Source organism: Bubalus kerabau, chromosome 2, assembly GCF_029407905.1.
Source record: "Bubalus kerabau isolate K-KA32 ecotype Philippines breed swamp buffalo chromosome 2, PCC_UOA_SB_1v2, whole genome shotgun sequence".
Classification (NCBI taxonomy): domain Eukaryota; kingdom Metazoa; phylum Chordata; class Mammalia; order Artiodactyla; family Bovidae; genus Bubalus; species Bubalus kerabau.
The window spans coordinates 141,607,400-141,626,313 of NC_073625.1; the positions used below are offsets into that span (position 1 = coordinate 141,607,400).

Below are 18,914 nucleotides of genomic sequence, written 5' to 3' on the forward strand. Positions count from 1 at the left end.
AGAGCTTCATTACAGCTCACAGGCATACCAGAGCTAACCACATCCTACTTCCTTAGGTATATAAATTCCACTCTCCTGAAGGAACAAATGCTAACAATGCAAAGAGAAAAGAAAAAAAAAAAAAAAAAAAAAACTGCATAAAAGACCAAAAAAACAGATAATAACTAGGTGCTGGTGAGGATGCGGGAAAATTGGGAAAGCTCATATACTGCCAATATATGTATAATGGTGCAATAACTTTGGAAAACAGTCTAGAAGTTCCTCAAAAAGTTAAATATAGAGTTACATATGACCCAGCAATCCACTCCTAGGTATATATCCAAGAGGAATAAAAACATATGTCCACACAAAATTTATACACAGATGGTCCTGGTAGCATTATTAGTAACAGCTAAAATGTGGAAACAACTCAAATGTCCACCAGTTGATGAATAGATTAATAAAATGTATATCTAGAGAATGGAATATATTATCAGGCAATAAAAAGAAATGAAGTACTAATACAAGTTACAAAATGGATAAACCTTTAAAATTATGCTAAGTGAAAAAGCCAAGCAGAAAAGTCCACATGCTATTATATGATTCCGTTTTATATAAAATATCCAGAATAAGCAACTCTATAGATAAAGTAGATTAGTGGTTGCCTAGGGCCAGGAATGTGGGGAAATTGGGGGTGACTGCTAATGGCTATAGGGTTTTTTCAAGTGATGGAAATATTCCAAAATGGATTGGGGTGCTACCTGCACAACTGTGAATATACTGAACCACTGCACTGTACACTTTAAATAGGTGGATTACAGGGTGTGTGAATTACACCACAATAAAACTTTTATTATAAAATATTGCATTACAGGCGATCCCTGCCATAAATAATATACAACAGTGTTCAGAAATGGTCAGTCTTCACTTATCACATCCATGTGTGAAATAAACTTCTACACTCAGCCCCAAAGTCTGGGAGAAATCTGACTAGTCATAAACCTAAATGCTACACAAAATGGCTTTGTTTCCAATTCTTAGTACCGTTATCAATAGATTTTGATCTTATCCCTCAGAGGCCGGGAGAGAGTCCACAGTAGCCTGCAGAATGTGCTAAGTCTTAATGCATGCTGAGCAGTTTCTTCTATAAGTGACCCATGACCTCTTTTCTGAAGTGATTTTCCAGGACTCTCCATGAGAGGAAAAACTGAACCTCACTAAATTTGTTAACCAGAAGTGTGCTTTCTTGACTTCATATGTAGAGAATTTTTTTCCAAACCACACTGGAAAATAACAGGATTGGAAAAGTGATCAGTGAGTTCACATTCCAGCCCACCAATGTCCAACAGCCTGCCCAAATGCAGACGTGAAAGTAAAACACTTCCAACGTCATTCAATCCTATTTCTAATGAGAGCTCTATATAACACAGTGAGAAATGAACACAATTGAAAATTTATAGAAATATTATATCAGGAATAATGATTGACAAAAACAAGAACAAGACTTAATTGCCTTGTAAAAGTCAAAATTACTCCTGGCTCTCTCTTACTGGGTTGACATTTTCTTTGCATCATTTTTTTCACTTTTAAATTTTATCTCATGTATAGTATACATATCTGCATGTTGCCAATAATCTTTTCAAAAGTAAGCTGGGGTTAAAAACAATCCAAAGATGAAAATAGGGATTCCTTCCATTATTCTGGATTTATAAATAGTTATAACCAATATAAAAGTTTAGCAATAGCTTACAATTATGTGGCTTCTTTATTTTAAAAACCTAATTTAAAAAATCAAAAGCCAACATTATAAAAGTTTTTTCTCATCTTTAGAGACAATGAGCATACTTTAAAATGTAGCTACACAGAGTTCCCTGTTAATTTTGCTCCACTATTGAATCATGCCTTCCCAGCCCATCAGGCTGACATTTTCTGATTTATAGATAATCTTTTCATTTCTCTGCTTCATGACAACCTTGAAAGGAGTAGAATGATATTATTTAGAAGACAGTTTTCAATGTCTTGATTTTTGCAGCTCTTCCATAAGATTTAATATGACTTCTGGGGAAAGAGGAGGGAATAAATCAGGAGTTTGAGATTGAAATATATAACACTATTATATACATAATAAGCAACAAAGATCTAATGTAAAGCACAGGGAACGATACTTAATATCTTACAATAAAGTGGAAAAGAATCTAAAAAAGAATAAAAACATACATACATATATATACATTATATATAAAACTGAATCACTTCTCTGTACACCTAAAACTAACACAACTTGTAAATCAACTATATTTCAATTAAAAAAAATGTTTTAAGATTTAATTTGACTTCTTATAGCTGGGATCCAAACTCTAGAATGTGCAAACATGGACCACATTAGGGACAGACTAAGTAGCAGGATGGCGAGCCTAAAGAACAAAGCCATAGAGAAGAAATCTGAAGAAATAAAAAGGCAAGCCCTGGGGGGCACACAGGGCAGCTCCCAGCCAGCAGGTGGGATGGCAAATCCACAGGCAAGGCCCAGGGAGCATAGCCAAGCTTCGGTCTCACTCCAGGTATAGGTCTACGAACAGAGAATCCCATTCAAGCAAACTTGTGTAGTGTTGTAGTATTGTGATACCCACTGCTGCCCTTGGCTTTAGGACCATCTCAGATTTAAAAAAAAAAACAAAAAACAGCAGTTTACCATGAGACAGAAGACTGACAATACTCCACGCCCAACGTGAGAGCTGCCCACCTCCCCCACTCACCTATACTCTGCAGGTATCAAGGACGCAAAAGAGCCCAAATCAGGAAAAGACCCAGAGATGGAGGCTGCACCCCAAAGTACATTTTGTATATCGAGGAATGTGGATCCAAAAAGGCACTCAGCTTCATGCAGAGTTAACCAATGAAGCTGTCCTCCTCAACTTCGACCCTGAGGTTTAGATTCACAGAAAATGATTTCAAATCTCCACGTTCATGAGGCTGTAGCTCCTGATAAGCTTCCACACCAAGAGTCAGGCTGTGACTCAAGACAGATGGAATGGTGCTGGGATGGTGCAGGGAATAGTGGATTTCCCACAGCTTTTAGTAAATACCACTTAATTTGAGCTGGACCCAAAGGATCTGCTTCCCTATGTAAGAGTTGAAGTGAAAGTGATTGACCGTCCAGGATCAAGACGCCCTCTCACATAGACAGGCCACCTGCCCTTCTGTAGATGAACCAGCCTATTTACAAAAGAACACATTTTCTACCTGCAAAATGTCAGTGTTAAATAAACTGACCTCTACCTCCTCTCCAAGTCTAAAATGTTGTAGTATCTTGGCTCTCCAAAGATGACAAAACATACAGAAGGCTTCAGTGAGAGTAAGGTGCCTTAAAATACACAAATGAGTGGCGGATTCATTTTGATATTTGGCAAAACTAATACAGTTATGTAAAGTCTAAAAATAAAATAAAATTTAAAAAATATTAAAAAAAAAAAATACACAAATGAAAATGGTGAGCTTTTCTTTACTGGATCTGAATCCTTTTTTGTTTAACTTTCTGCTTATATGATTTCTTTTTTGATTGTCAACAGCTGTTATTTCAGGACAAACAGACCCAAAGACCTAGACTTTATAATCATCCTATACTTAAAGTCCTTAGGGACCTCATTGACAGCTGTACAGAACCTCAGACTTACAACCCAATTATTATTTGTCTTCACTTTTTTTTTTTTTTTTTGCTCACTTCCTTTGCGGGTTCTCTACAGATTTTATCAAATTAAGTCAAAGTTGAACCAACACAGAACTCATATTTACAAGTACCCATTTAAGAAGAACTGACCTATCTTTATTGGTTCCTTTATCTACCCTAAATACCTACTGTAGAAATTATTTTTTAAAATACTAGGGTCCTAGTAAACCTAAATGTTAAGGTTTACTTTAAATAGCTACAGTAACCAAGACTGCATGGTACTAAAGAAGGGGATAGACACATAGATCAATGGGATAGAAACAGAGGACCCAGAAACAGACACACACAAGTACACCCAAATGGTTTTTAACAGATGTGCAAAGCAGTTTACTAGAGAAAGGTAGTCTTTTCAACAAATGGTGCTGGAGCAACTGGACATTAATAGGAAAAAGAAGAGCTTAGTGTTAAGATCAAATGCTGGCAAAGATGAGACTCCAGATCACTCACACATCGTTAGAAGGCATGTAGAATGGTATAGCCACTTGGGAAAAATTTGGCAGTTTCTTATAAAACTAAATATGCAGTTATGGAGAAGGAAATGGCAACCCACTCCAGTATTCTTGCCTAGAGAATCCTGTGGACAGAGGAGCCTGGTGGGCTGCTGTCCATAGGGTCGCAAAGAGTCAGACACAACGGAAGCAACTTAGCATGCATGCCTTGGAGAAGGAAATGGCAACCCACTCCAGTGTTCTTGCCTGGAGAATCCCAGGGACAGAGGAGCCTGGTGGGCTGCCGTCTATGGGGTCGCACAGAGTCGGACACGACTGAAGCGGCTTAGCTGTAGCAGCAGCAGTGCCACAAAGTGAAAATATAGGTCACTAACTACAAACCACCTAACGGTTCCATTTCCACTTAAACCAAGGTCATACACTTTATGTCTGAACTTTTTTTATTTTTTGTCTTCATTCATATCTTGGTAGTTTTCCCTGCTTTCCAATAAAGTTTTTCTATGAAGGCTATTAAAAAAAAAACAAAACTAAATACGCAGTTATAACATAACACAGCACTGTACTCTTAGGCATTTATCCTGGAGAAACAAAAAGGCATGATCACACACAAAACTGTACATGTATGTTCACAGCAGTTTTACTTTGGCAATTCTGCCAAAAAACTAGAACCAAATGTCTTTCAATAGGTGAACTGTTAAACTGTGATTTGTTCATATCAGGGAATACTACTCAGCAATAAAAAGGAACTATTAATACATGCAACTTGGATGGATCTCCATTTATGCTGGGTGGGGGGGAGCCAATCTCAAAATATTAAGTACCATAAGAGTTCATTTATATGACATTCTTTAAATAACAAAACCACAGAGATGGAGAACAGTTTATTAGTTGCTACAGGTTAGGGATGGTGGGAGAACAGGGGAGTGGCTATAACCAATAACACAGGGAAGCCTTTGGACAAAAGAACAGTTCTTGATTGTGGTAGTAACTACACAAATCTACCTCCACATGCAAAAGCCACGTACAGCTGGTGAAACCTGTATAAACTCTGTGGACTGTACCAATGCTAATTCCTGATATTGATATTATACTATCAAAGACATTATTATATTAGGCAAAATTGGATCAAAGATACATGGGATCTGCCCTGTAAATTTTTACCAAATTCTTGTGAATTTATAATTATTTCAGAATAAAAAGGTTTTTGTTTTTTTAACACCAGTAGCTCTGAAATCTTGAGGCCAAAATCTGGTTCTGCTACTTAACACTACTGTGCGAAAGTTATGTAGCTATTCTGAACTTTCATTTCTTCGTGTTTTAAGTAAGGATAATAATATTAGCTGGCGGCTTAATGAGAATTAAAATGAGCAAGAAAAAAAAGCTGTACTTTTTTTTTCATCTGAGATAAACGGGACCAGATGGCAAAGTATTTTCCAAGAATGATGCCATATATGGGAGTGCTTGTATGATTAAGCTACACATTGTACCTACTAATTTTTATAATCCATTTGTAAATCTGAGTTTTCTTATTTGTAGAGGTCTACAGTTAAGAGCATTATTGGAATAATAGCTATGCCACCCTATAGATTAGAAAACTGAGGACAAATAAACTTTCTCTAGTCCATAATCTGATGAAGTATACCTCAAAAGGTTAAGCAAACATTCTACCGGGGAAAGTGATTTGACCTGGAATTTGATATGGTTCATTTCCACATCAAGATCAAACAGATTCATTAGCTGCTTTTTAACCTAAGAAACTCCAATTGCTTTGGAGAATGAGCACCGAAAAATATTTCAAAAATCGCAACAGCCACCTTGCATTGTGAATGCCTCCACAATAAGCCCTTCCAGGTCCCATCAGCAAACAGTACAAAGAAGCGCTCAAGGTCCTGGCTGGCACCATGGCACCCTCAGGCTACCCTGTTCCCTCTTGCAGTGTGACGGAAACTCCTGTGCCCGTCCCTCGCTGGCAGCCCCTGTGAAGGTCTGCCCGCTATCAGGCGCCCAGCCTCCTGGCAGTAATTCTGCAGTCAACCCTGAACACTTCCTCTTGACTTCCTCCAACACCAGGATGAACTGACACTTGGCGGTTACCACTCCGAGTGGGTGGCTGTGGTGGGAACAATAGCAACTCTTAACTAGACTTGGTCAAATTATACTGGGGAGACAGAAGGAGAAAAGAGAAGACACCAAACAAATGGTGGCCTGAATTCTTTCATTCAAAACAATCGAGTTAGTTTATGCAACTGATGACAGCAAAACATATGAAATTAATAAAGACTTTGTTTAAATGAAGCAAAGAGACTTGGTAAAGTGGCTTTGCAAAAAGTCTCTGAAGTTTCATTTAAACAAAGAGTGTCCTGAAGATCTGTAATGCAGAAATTATCTCATTAACATCACACAAAAGGATTGCTCCCACTCCCCAGGCTTCCTACTCACAGTTGTACATGAAGAAAAGAACTATGAAGAAAAGAACTACGAAGAACTTTGGAAAGAAGTCTCTGGGTACTTTTTTTTCCCCCAGTATGAATTGAGGAGGGGAATGCATAATAATTACATACACAGCACCTCTACCACTGAAGCAAGATCAACAGGTAAAACTGTTTCTCCCTTTCTAGCCTTCACAAGGTGTACACCCAGTCTGCAACACCAAGAACAAAATGCCACAAATAATTTGAATAACTTTCTAATTCTAGCCATTGATGGCCTAGGAAAAATCAAAGCCTCCTTAAAGGAAGTCAGATGACCTTACTAAGAATGTAAGTAGGTCTATCATACTTTTAATACCCCATCCCCTCCATTCCATTCCTACCCTGCTTGCTCTGCTGAGAATTCATTTGCTATGGGCAGAGGCTTCAGTTGACTGAGCTGAGGGTAGGAATCTGGACAGCAACAGAAGAACATGGCTTGCAGGAGAGAGGAAACACTGGAATATACAGCCACTGTAAATAATTTCCACAGGGTTTAAGTCCAAGTCCACCTACTCACTAGATTTGGGGGGCTATGCAGAAAAGCCAACACTGAACCAAGAATGAGATCCGTATGCTGGATCTGAATTTATCTCAGCTTCATTCCATAACCTAGAGTAAACAACCCACAGAAGAACAAATTCAAATGACTTATACAAACAAATGATACACCAGGAACTACATAAGGGTTATACCACAAGTCAAAAGCCACCTGGCAATCATGTGGAGACACAGAAACAGGAAAGAAAATCAGGTCTCAACTGGCAGCGAGTCCTCGATCTAAGAAGCTAAAGGACCCAGAGAACTGAAAAGTAAGAACATTTTCCTAGTATCTATGGCAGACAGACTCCACATTCTCCAGATTGCCTTGGCTGGGTGTTTAAGAATCATTTTGACTAAGTTCCCTTGGTTACTTTTCCATATTCAATTTCTGTAATTTAAACCATACTCTAAAACTTAACCATGCTTAGAAAGTGCTGACAGTTCTTCCTTTAAATGGTCCCTTCATCTCCAGTCTCACTGCCGTCCCCCAATTCACCTCACAAGTGCCATCAGCTGGGTCTTACTCACGCCATCTGGGTCGTACTTGGTGATTCCCATCTCTCCAGAGGGCTTCCCAGGTGGTCCTAGTGATAAAGAATCCACCTGCCAATGCAGGAGACACAAGAGATGCGGGTTCGATCCCTGGGTTGGGAAGATGCCCTGGAGTAGGAAATGGCACCCCACTCCAGTATTCTTGCCAGGAAAATTCCATGGGCAGAGGAGCTTGGCAGGCTATACTCCACAGGGCCGCAAAGAGTCAGACTGACTGAGCACACACAGCCTGTAAGACAGTGCACAACAACACTGTCTGCCCCAAAGCTGTGCTGGAGGCAGGGAGGCCAGCGAGGCTGTCGCAATAGCTAAGAGATTGTGAAGGCTCAAAAGTAAGAGACAGATCAAAGAACTTTTACTCTAAGGCACTTTGAAAGTCACTGTAATATTATCTAACAAACTGACCTGAGACAAAATTTCCTCACCTATAAAATGGAAATGGTGCGTTAGATCAGTGATTTTTGGGTTTTCCACATATGCATGCTAGGAGGGCAAGGTGGTCAGGGGGAGTTTTAAGAGCCTTTACCAGAAGAAAGAGGAGCAGGTGTGCCTCAGGCCTCTCTGCCCTCAATCAGCACCATCTGTTTTGTACAGTGGATGTCCATATCAGATGAACTGAATAAAAGGTTCTACAATAACCTTTAAAAACAAGCGAAACCATTGAAGGTCTACATCAGAATTAAAGTCCCATCTCACTCTAAAATTCCATGATAGCTTGACTTTTATGGCTCCATTAGAAGGTAACAAGGAGCTATACCTGGACCTTTGCAAAAAAGCAAATTCAAAGAAACAGGCGATGGTTGAAACATAAGCCAATACATAGCATCCAATGGGATGCTGATAACACAGATGGGAAAACCGTGCAACAGTATTTGCTCCTAAACAGTTGCTCTCAAGAGTCCCTTTCTCCAGTTCCTACCATGTGGAGAGAGCTTTTTCCACCAAGACACAAACGAGTTTTGTTTTTTTGGAATGTCTGTCTGCAGGATATGACAGGGAGTCCGTACTCCCACCGACCTCTGTAGGAGTGTGGCCTGAGCAGGCTGCAGCCCAGTCTGGCCTTCTAAAGCCTCCTTTCAGATGTCTGCAGCAGACTGGGTCTCACCCCAGAAGTGAACTCCTGCTGATAAGAAACCCTTCCTATGGCCAAACAAATCACTGTTGGATTCTCGTTGCATTCTTCACTTCTGTTTTTCTTCCTCCTCCTCCCTTCCTATAAAAAAAGGTGTCTTTTAAGTATATCTAGAAGGAAACCTGAACAGCTAGGCGCTTTCCCCTCTTAATGTGTTCCTTATCCCACTGGTGATTCAAGCCCTGGGCCGCTCCTTGCTCAGCACACTGAGACGGCTCTGTTCTGCTCAGTGGTGGGAGGCCACGTCAGCAGGAAACAGCGCTGGCTGCCAGGTCACATTCAAGACTGTCTGGAGCAAGCCAGCGTGCAGCACCCGCAGGACAGAGGCTGCTCTATGGTTTCCCTCAGGCAAAGGGAACGCTCAGCCTGGAAAAAAAAAAGCCTGGCCTCTGTGCACCACACCAACCCAGGCTTAAGGGAGACTCCAAATACTACAGGTTAGAGTTTCCCCATTTTGAAATGTTCCCCAAATATTTCCAGTTACAGAGTTATTGGTTTCCCTTCTCCTCTTTTTCTTAGAGGACGTACTGTACTGCATCCAAACTCATATTTGGAAAAGGCTGCCACAAGCCAAATCAAACTTCATCGTGGCTTTCTGGCTCCTCGGTCCGACAGAGGAAATTCTGCACACCCAACCCACCAGTCTCCACAGCCCTGACACGCGTTGAGTCAGGACGGAAAACCTGACCTAAAGGGCTGACACACAGAGATGATCACTACAGGCCTTTTTTCCCCCCGCTTCTAAACACACACAATAAAAACAGTAAACAAACAAGCTCTGCCAGAAGTTATCATGCTATCTCACTGGATGGATTCCTGACAAGAAGCAAACAAATCACAGTGCACAGAGATACACCGCACGAACAACAATGCTGTACTCTATGCAGCTGGCTCAGTAAGGTCCAGAGTCAACCCTGCCCATGTAAACCGACATGATTAAGGTTAACACGCTACAACAGCAGGGCTCCTATGCATCCAGGACACCTGGGAGTTTCATAATTGGCCGCATATTTAGACTAGAGATCCTGTTAAAAAAAAAAATTTTTTTTTAAAGTGAATTTTCTCAGAAATGTCTGAAGTTAAGGGCTTTTTCCTTCCACTCATAGAGGAGAAAGGTCTTCTTAGGTGGACAGCCCGAAGGTCAAATCCTTCTCTCCAGAAACACCAGGTTTGCTAAAGAAAATAATCTCCATTCCATGGAGAATATAAGAAGAAACAGGAGAGAAAGGGAGTGAAGACAGAACAAGCAGTTGAGGACATGGAGAAGGGTGTTAGGAGAGACGAGAAGCAGAGTAACACACACACACACACACTGCCGAGACATAGCTAAGGCAGTACGCCCCAGCAGTTCTGGAAGGTGCTGGGCCACCACGTAGAGAGGTGTTAACTACCCCAACCACACGTGTACACACACAGACCCAAGTGCAAGAGAGACCATGTAGCTTCCGAGAGGCATTAGGAGCAAGAAAGGCATTAGAACCAAACCAGAAAAGAAAACCACATAGTCAGGAGGCCACAAGTTGCTGCACAACAGATGTTCCCATGAAGAGGAGCTAGAGGACAAAGGAAAATCAAATATCACAGATACTTAGAGATTTAGTGATGTAAAAGGTACTCTTCTTTTATTTCAACCATTTGTGAAAATGAACACCAATAGTGCATCTAATCTAAAGGGTCACTGCATCAAACCTGGTCTTTAGACAGGGATTGAGTATCACTAGCACCTCCTTATGGGGAAAAAAAGAAAATTCTAGATGGCTACCTACTAATTTACTGGAAACCAAACAAATATTCCAAAGTTAATTGGCTACCACAGGCTTTAAATAAATCCAAAGCATTTTGACCAAAGAAAATACCCTAGTGCTCTGATAAACTACAATAAAACTTTAAAATCATCTCAAAAATAAAAACTACCAAATCATATATGCTACTTGTACAGCTGAAATAAATTTAAATTAGTTATTACACAAGGGAAGTTTTTAGAGGTAGATGATCTAGAGCCAAAAGTAATGTCTTAGCTAACACTGTAGGAAAGGCAAGGAGGGAGGAAACTAGGAAGAAAAGGAGGGAGGGAAGAAGGAAGGAAGGGAGAGAGGGAAGGAATCTAGAAGGAGGGAGGAGAAGAGAAGAGAAGAGGGAATATGTAAAGAAAATGAAGTATTTGCCACATACACATATTAGAAATACATGATAAGATCATTGAACTAGACTATATTGTTTTTAAAAACAGACTGCTGCAACATCCAGCACAGAGATGAAGAACAGAAGAGCCTTGAAATGTTTTAAAACCCAAAGTGTAGATTTTACCAAAAGGTTAGAGCAGACACCAGTGGTAACACTGGCAAACACATACATTCATATAGACTGTGTGAATGTGCGTGTGTATGCATACATATACACACGTTAAAAAATAACCCTTTTGGCAGAGTGCAAAAGAGACATTTGGTGAGAAGCTAAAACTAACAAAGAGCATCACAAGATTATGACTTGTGTATAAGTCCTCCAGGGTATATTTAGAGAATATGATGTTTAAACAAATGAGTCATATCTCTACAACTGAGAAGTAGAATAGTAAGCTATTTCAGTTTTTACATACACGCACACACAAAATGATGATGCAAACACAAAATTAGGACAGAACCATATCAATTTGTGATTTTCAACAACCTAATTAAATCTGGAAGAGAAACTGAAAACTAAATAAATGTATTTCATGAATTCCAAGTAATATTTTGTTTTCTCATTTTAACATCTCAGGAAAAGGAACGCATCTTACAGTTAATGGTAAGTCATTTTAATTAACGGAATTTTCTCACGTAGATATACGTAAAATGCTGGTGTATCTCAAAGTCAACCACATCACAGATTCAATAAAATGATAGGAAGTAACCTATGAAACCAATACAAAAAGGACAACCACACGTGCTGTTTCAGAGATGAGAGACAAGGAAAGCAGCAAGGTGATCTTAGCCAGTTCATGAACAAGCAGTGGGCATGAGGCAGGGAGCAAAGGCACATACAGACCCTTCAGCTGAGGCAGTACACCCAGGAGGAGAAAGTGTCACTTTTTATGTTTTCATGATTCTTTCCATTTACAAATAATTTAATAACCTAAATATCAGATGGCATAAAAATAACTGTTGTACTGAAAACAGTGTTAACTACCTACTTACGACAATTCTCTTTAAAAATATACCGGAGGGAAGTCCAGTGGTTAGGATTTGGCACTTTCACTGCTGGGGCCCAGGTTCAATCCCTGCTTGGGGAACTAAGATCTGCAAGCCAAGCAGCATGACCCACCCACCCCCACAAAAAAAATACTGGGTACTAACTAGATTCAAGTCTTTGGAGGTGGAACCCAAGGACTTCTTTTAATCACAGTGATTCAACTGGGCAGCCAGGGTTGACAAGGGATATCAAGTACCTGGCAAACACTAGGTACATACATTTTTTTAACATGGCAATTATTAAAACAAAGAAAAAAATACATACTGGATAATTTTCTCTTTTTTTGGTTACCAGTCAAAATTAATTTAGGATACAGTAAGAGTCCTAAATGATAGTTTAACATCTCACTTTCAAAAAGAAAATTCTAGATAATTAAGCTCTTGAAATCTGCTCACACGTGAACCTATTAAGTTATAGTCTTCTCGTGAAATTAAGAAGATCTAAAATGGCAGAAAACTCTAGGGGAATAAAAGTGACAGAGGAAAGAGAAATTGAGAGGTAAGAAGAATTTTAGAAACGATTTGGTCCAATTCTATTATTCTGAGATGAGTAAAGTGAAGTGTTTGATGATCAAAGAAACCACATTGAATGGAAACGTTGTTAAACTCCATCAGTGCATTCTCTTCCATTCTCTTCCTTTAATCAGAGGCAGAAGGTTTTGTCAGGTTTCTCCATTTAAAAGGAAAGAGAAGGCTTCCTTGGTGGCTCAGTGGTAAAGCATCCGCCGCCAATGCAGGAGACACGGGTTCAAATTCTGATCCGGGAAGATCCCACATGCAGCAGAGCAACTAAGCACGCATACCACAACTACTGAGCCTTGTTTCAGAGCCTGTGCTCCACAACAAAAGAAGCCATGGCAATGAGCGGCCCAAGCTCTCCTCAACTAGAGAAAGGCCATGCAGCTTTAGCACAGCCAAAGATAAATACATAAAATTATTTTAAAATATTATTTAGGGGACTTCCCTGGTGGTCCGGCAGGTGGGACTCTGAGCTCCCGATGCAGGGTGTCCGGGTTCGATCCCTGGTCAGGGAACTAGATCCCACATGCTGCAACTAAGAGTCTGCATGCTGCAATTAAAGATCCCTCATGCCGCAATTAAGACCTGGTACATCCAGATAAATCAATCAATCAATAAAATATATATGTGTGTGTGTTAGTCACTCAGTCGTGTTCGACTCTTTGTGACCCCATGGACAGGGTTCCTCTGTCCATAGAATTCTATAGGCAAGAATAATGGAGTGGGTTGCCATTCTCTTCTCCAGGGATCCTCCTGACCCAGAGATCAAACCTTGGTCTCTTGCATTACAGGCAGATTCTTATCTGAGCCACCGGGAAAGAACATATATTTAAAATATATATATATGTACATGTATATATAGTTTAAAAAAAGGAAAAGAAAAATTAACAAGATCAACTGATTTTTACTATATGAGTTCAAGTCCAATGACCTTTGATGTGAACTTAAGTCAATTTTTTTTAAAGTTGCACAAACAGTGGGACTGTTGAGAGTGTATAGTAAAGATTTGTATCAAGGAAGGGAAATAGGCTTGATATAAATTTAAAGAGGCCAGATTAGCAAGGCCATTTAACCCTTCCTGTTGAGCCATTTCCTATGTCCCCTAAGTACATAACCCAGAGCTACTTTTCAGCACTCTGGCTCAATTTCTAAAGAATCTCATTTTCTCCAAAGTCTCTTCTAGAGTTAATTACTTGCCTTCTTACTACCCTGGGTATAGCTAAGAAATAGGTAGAATGTACCTGTTGTTCTCCAGTTCCATCTGAGATGGAGGCTGGCATTCTATTCAACTCTGAGGAATGTTAATTACTGATACTAGCATGACAGGTGCAATGAGTAGAAAAATGATCAATGAAAATTCACAGAACAATGGCAGAACTCATCTGGAGATCATGAGAAAACTCAAGAGTTGTAACTTTAATTACTAACAATTGGTCTGGAATTCAATTTGACTCTTGAAACAGATTTTTAAAACAGAGCACAAAACGTTCTAAATTTCTACAATGGTGCCCTGTCCACAGAAGGAAAAAAAAGGCAATATGTATAATCCTGTTTTTCACGTTACTATGGAGTCGTTCACTAACCCCAACTGCTTCTCATGGATTGCTTCTCCTCTCGTTCCTCCCATTCCAGATCTTTACTGGTAAAGAGCCCTATCTATTTTGAATTCTGAGTCACTTCCTTTTCCCTTAGTTTTATGCTTTAAAAGTCTTAACTGTTTCTTTAGAATACTTTACAGAGTGGCGCCAACTTCCATATTAGTTCCCTGACTTCTTCTTATCCTCCCTTTTGGCATTTTCTTTTACTACCCACTAGCTGTCAAGGAAAGGGGGGGGGATACTTGCTTATTACTTGAACAGAGTATCAGATATTGTTTGTTTGTTTAGAATACTTCTCATATTTGCATAAGTTTCCCAACTCAGTGATCCCCAAATACTACATAATACTATCCATTAAACTCCAAAATAGTCCTAGAATATCTTTGGCAATTGTATCTATTCTCACTATATCGGAACTGAGGCACAGAGAAGAAAAAGAATTCCTGATAAAATGGCAATTGAGTAAGGAGGTATAAATGGAAAGACTATACAAACAAATCCTTTGAAAAGAGACCCAGATTCAAACCCCAGTTCATTAAAACTCTAATGGAAGGAGGGGGAAAGTTTTCAGATTAAGAAAAAATTCTATTTTTGAGCATACAACTGAAGAATTTAAGCCATCATTCTTTTATTTGTCTGCATTTACAAGAATTTTCTTCCTTTTGTCCATTTTATGCTGCTAAGTTGCTTCAGTCATGTCTGACTCTGTGCAACCCTATAGACGGCAGCCCACCAGGCTCCCCCATCCCTGGGATTCTCCAGGCAAGAACACTGGAATGGGTTGCCATTTCCTTCTCCAATGCATGAAAGTGAAAAGTGCAAGTGAAGTCCCTCAGTCATGTCCATTTTATGACCAAACTTAATCCTGAGAATTTTCTCTTTTAAGGGCGTGGTGGTGGTTTAGTTGCTAAGTCGTGTCCCAGTCTTTGGGACTCCATGGACTGCAGCCCTCCAGGCCCCTCTGTCCAAGAGATTTCCCAAGCAAGAAAACTGGAGCGGGTGAGTAGCCATTTTCCTCTCCCGGGGATCTTCCTGACCAAGGAATTGAACCAGCGTCTCCTGCACTGCAGGCATATTCTTTACCACTGAGCCACCAGAGATTCCCTTTATTTAAAAGCACTTCTCTATAAATCCCCTCTTCTTACAAGTGCCCCTCTTCCCAAAATTCTCCTACCTCAAAGTTGTTCTCAAGGCCTGGTCCCAGAATCACAAACATCAGGACTCACCTCACCTATCTCAGACCTAAACCAGAAACCCTGGGGGTGATACCAGCAAATCTGTGTTTTGACAAGCCCCAGGTGATTATAATCTATGCTAAAGTTATTGGTAACTGTCATTATCTGACCCTGGATGTAATACCCTGGATTCAGGTATGCTGAAGGGTGATCATGAGCCAAATACCAAGCTGTTTTCTGGGCACCTACATGATTCAAAGTATGAGGCAAGATCTATGAAGGCAACAAAGAAGAAAGCAATAGTTCTAGCCCAAATCTTCCACCAAGTCAAGTGGCACCAGAGCTAAAAGCAGCTTCTTCAAGCAGGAAGCTGTAAAACGGTTATTTTCTCATTTCACCTTTTCAGCTTCATCCATCCTGTACAATCTTACCTATTTTGATCAACTTTTAGTTTTAATAGTTTATAATAGGTGAGTTGTTGTGTTTACATCTAAATGAAGGTAAAATAAATCCAGTCTCTGCTGAAAGGAATAAACTCAAACTTGTTTGATGACCCTTATGCACTACTGACAGGAGTTTTTAACAACTGAAGACCAATTTTAACTAATGGGTTCAACAAAGACAACCACCACGAGGAGTTTACTTATTAAGTATACGATTACAAGATAAGATTTTTAAGCACTTTGCAAACTTTCTTAAAGAAAATGAACCTCATGAACTGACAGGTACACAGCATGTGCAATGTGAGTACTTGGGAAAGCACACCATGGGAATTCCTTGAACCATCCTGAGGGTTAGGTTCACCAGAAATTCTCCACCTCCACTGCATATTAAATTACCTATGAAGCTTTTCAAAACTAATGCCAAGGTCTTGCCCCCAACAATACAACAATTCCCCTTGGCTTAGACAATCTGACAATTCCCTACGATTAGCCTGGAGGCCAGCTTGTACATTTTTAACATCTTCAGGTAATTCTGATATGCAAAAGTTACAAAGCACCAATGTTAATACAACCAGTTTTTAAATTCTGAGAGGTTAGAGATGTTCTTTGTTGTTATTTAGTCGCTAAGTTGTGTCCAACTCTTTTGTGACCCCCATGGACTGCAGCCTGCAGCCCGCCAGGATCCTCTGTCCCTGGGATCTCCCAGGCAAAATACTGGAGTGGATTGCCATTTCCAGCTCCAGGGGATTTTCTTGACCAAGGGATCAAACCTGAGTCTCCTGCATTGGCAGGTGGATTCTTTACCAGTGAGCTATCGGGTAAAGAAGCCTACGGGCGTTCTTTACCTTAAGCATAACATGCAAGAATTAAGTCACTCAAAAATGTGAATGCTTACAACAATGTGAAGGTCCTTAGTGCCACTGAACTGTACAGTTAAAATAAGGTTAAAATAATAAGTTTTATATTATGGATTTTTACCACTATAAAAAAATTTTTTTTTAGGTACTCACTAAAAAAAGTGAATGCTTGACCCATAAAATAAGAAATGTCTTGACTATTGAGACTAAATTAACCAAATTGATCTCTGGTCTTGATTTGTAACTTACAGGATAATAAGCAACACTTTTGCTACATTTTAACATTTTATGACTATTTCAGCTTACTCAGGCAAGTGAAGTATAAAGGTTTGATTATACACCTGCAAAGGTCATTCTTCCTCAACTGGAGGAGCGGGGCTAGGTTCTAGCCATGCCTAAGTACCTGTTTTGTCTGCACTGCTTGTATCCTCACAGCAGGCACAGAGAACTGACGTGGCTGGATCTAGCATGAGACACCCTGAACTGATGTTAAAGGACCCAATCCCGGCTAACGAAAGCAATCCAGCCCCAGACAGCTGTCAAAGACATGCAACTTCAAGCCAAGAACAGGCCGAGTTTAACTTGACATCCACATGAAGTAAGTGTACGTGTGAGTATGTAAATCCACTTTCCTGAGAACTGCATAACACAACAGGTAAAATATCTTTTTTGGTCGGTTTTCTAGCAGAGAACAACATACTTGCACTCAAAAACACACAAAGAATAATGCCTGTGCTTATCTTTTCAAGTTTCCATTCCTTTCCCAAAGAGTTTTCTTCCCTCAATGTTTTGCCTCCTCTTACCAGTTTAGAGTAGAAACTATAATGTTAGTAATTGAAAACTTTTAAAATTAAGTGAAAATGTGGACACACCTTCAGCCAGAAAGATACCACAAAACATGTCAATTCTGGTTCTATTACACTGCAATATATGAAGTGTCCATAAAGATGTTACATTTAAATTATGGAATGCTTCCATTTCAACTCAGACACAAAAAGATTTGAAGAGTTTTCAACAATCAACTTTTCTCTCCAAAATGCTAAAGGGGTAGGGGGGAGGTGGGGAGGATTATATTCAGCCACATAAGAAATGTGGGTATATTCAAAGACCCCCAAACCAGTAGTCATAAAGGAAAGTGGGCAGTTTGGAAGTCACTTTTCTCCATATTTAGATGGATGGATCCAGAAAGAAGTATTCAAACACACTTCCCTTTCACCCAACTGTCTTCACATCCTGAAAAATAGTGTGCAAAATACTTTTCAAGTCACTGAAACTCTCCTCTGAGAAGCAATACTACCAGACAAAAAGTACTTAGTTAAAAAAATTTTTTTTCTTTCTTTTTTGTTAATCCTAATATTTGCCCAATTATGACAGTACAAAATGTTTAGTCACTATTGTTTACACTGTAAGACAAACATTTTCCTGAAGGACTAGATTCCGCCTATCTTAGGGAAACATACAACATCTATTCCATAGCTCACTCCCTTTCTTCAGTGTTTCCCTGGTCAACAAGTCATGACTATCTCCTATACAATTAAAATTTCTGTTCCCACCTCCACACCCACAGCACTGCCTTCAATCGAGCTGCCTTGGCCTCCTGCCTGCCCCTCACCATCTCACCACCTCGCTCTCTCCTTCAATCACTCTGCTGATGGAGGAAGAGAAAAATCACCGTAACAACTCCACTTACTTCAGTAATCAAACTCATTTACAATTTAAAGTGTAGTCTATCTATTATTCCTGGGTCTGACATGGGGTTTACTGAGAGTTTACTGCTACAGATAATGACAATAATTTTTAACTGCATGAAAACATAAAATACTAATGAATAATCTAAATTACTTGCTAATAATATAAAAGATAAAGTTGGTCCATCTTTCACTATTAAATAGCCTTAACAATACTTTCCAGGGTGTTTCCAGCCTACTCCTCACAAAAGAAAAACATTATCAAAAGAATGAATATAATGATCATTCCTTCATGTTTTTTACAAATAAGGGAGCTAACCCATATATTGGACTTCAGAATTACTGTGTGCTTTTGGAAACAAACTTATTCTTGCATTCATTATCTTAACTTGAGGAATGGAGAGTAAAAAATAACCAAACTTAACTACTTAAGCACAATAACAAAAACAAAAAATTACCTCTGTGAATTGACTAAGAGACTTTTCCCATCATTTTGACATGACTTTTCAGCAGTATATTAGGAAATGACTTTCCTTTTGTTCTGGACACCTAGGAGG

The 18,914-nt window shown here is 39.5% G+C and overlaps 1 protein-coding gene across 24 annotated transcripts in view; it reads right to left on the reverse strand.

The window, feature by feature from the left end:
• FNDC3B (fibronectin type III domain containing 3B) overlaps positions 1–18,914 on the reverse strand; it is a 353,923-nt gene that overhangs the window by 228,242 nt on the left and 106,767 nt on the right. For 6 of the 24 annotated variants that reach the window (XR_008710578.1, XM_055569041.1, XM_055569062.1 and 3 more), the window contains one exon: positions 7,695–7,769. The exons of the other annotated variants lie outside the window; for them this stretch is intronic. Coding sequence is in view for 5 of the 6 variants with exons in the window: in XM_055569041.1 (XP_055425016.1) it covers positions 7,695–7,769 (75 nt within the window). In the remaining variant the exon portion in view is untranslated. The remainder of the gene's footprint in view (positions 1–7,694; positions 7,770–18,914) is intronic. 24 annotated transcript variants of the gene reach the window in all.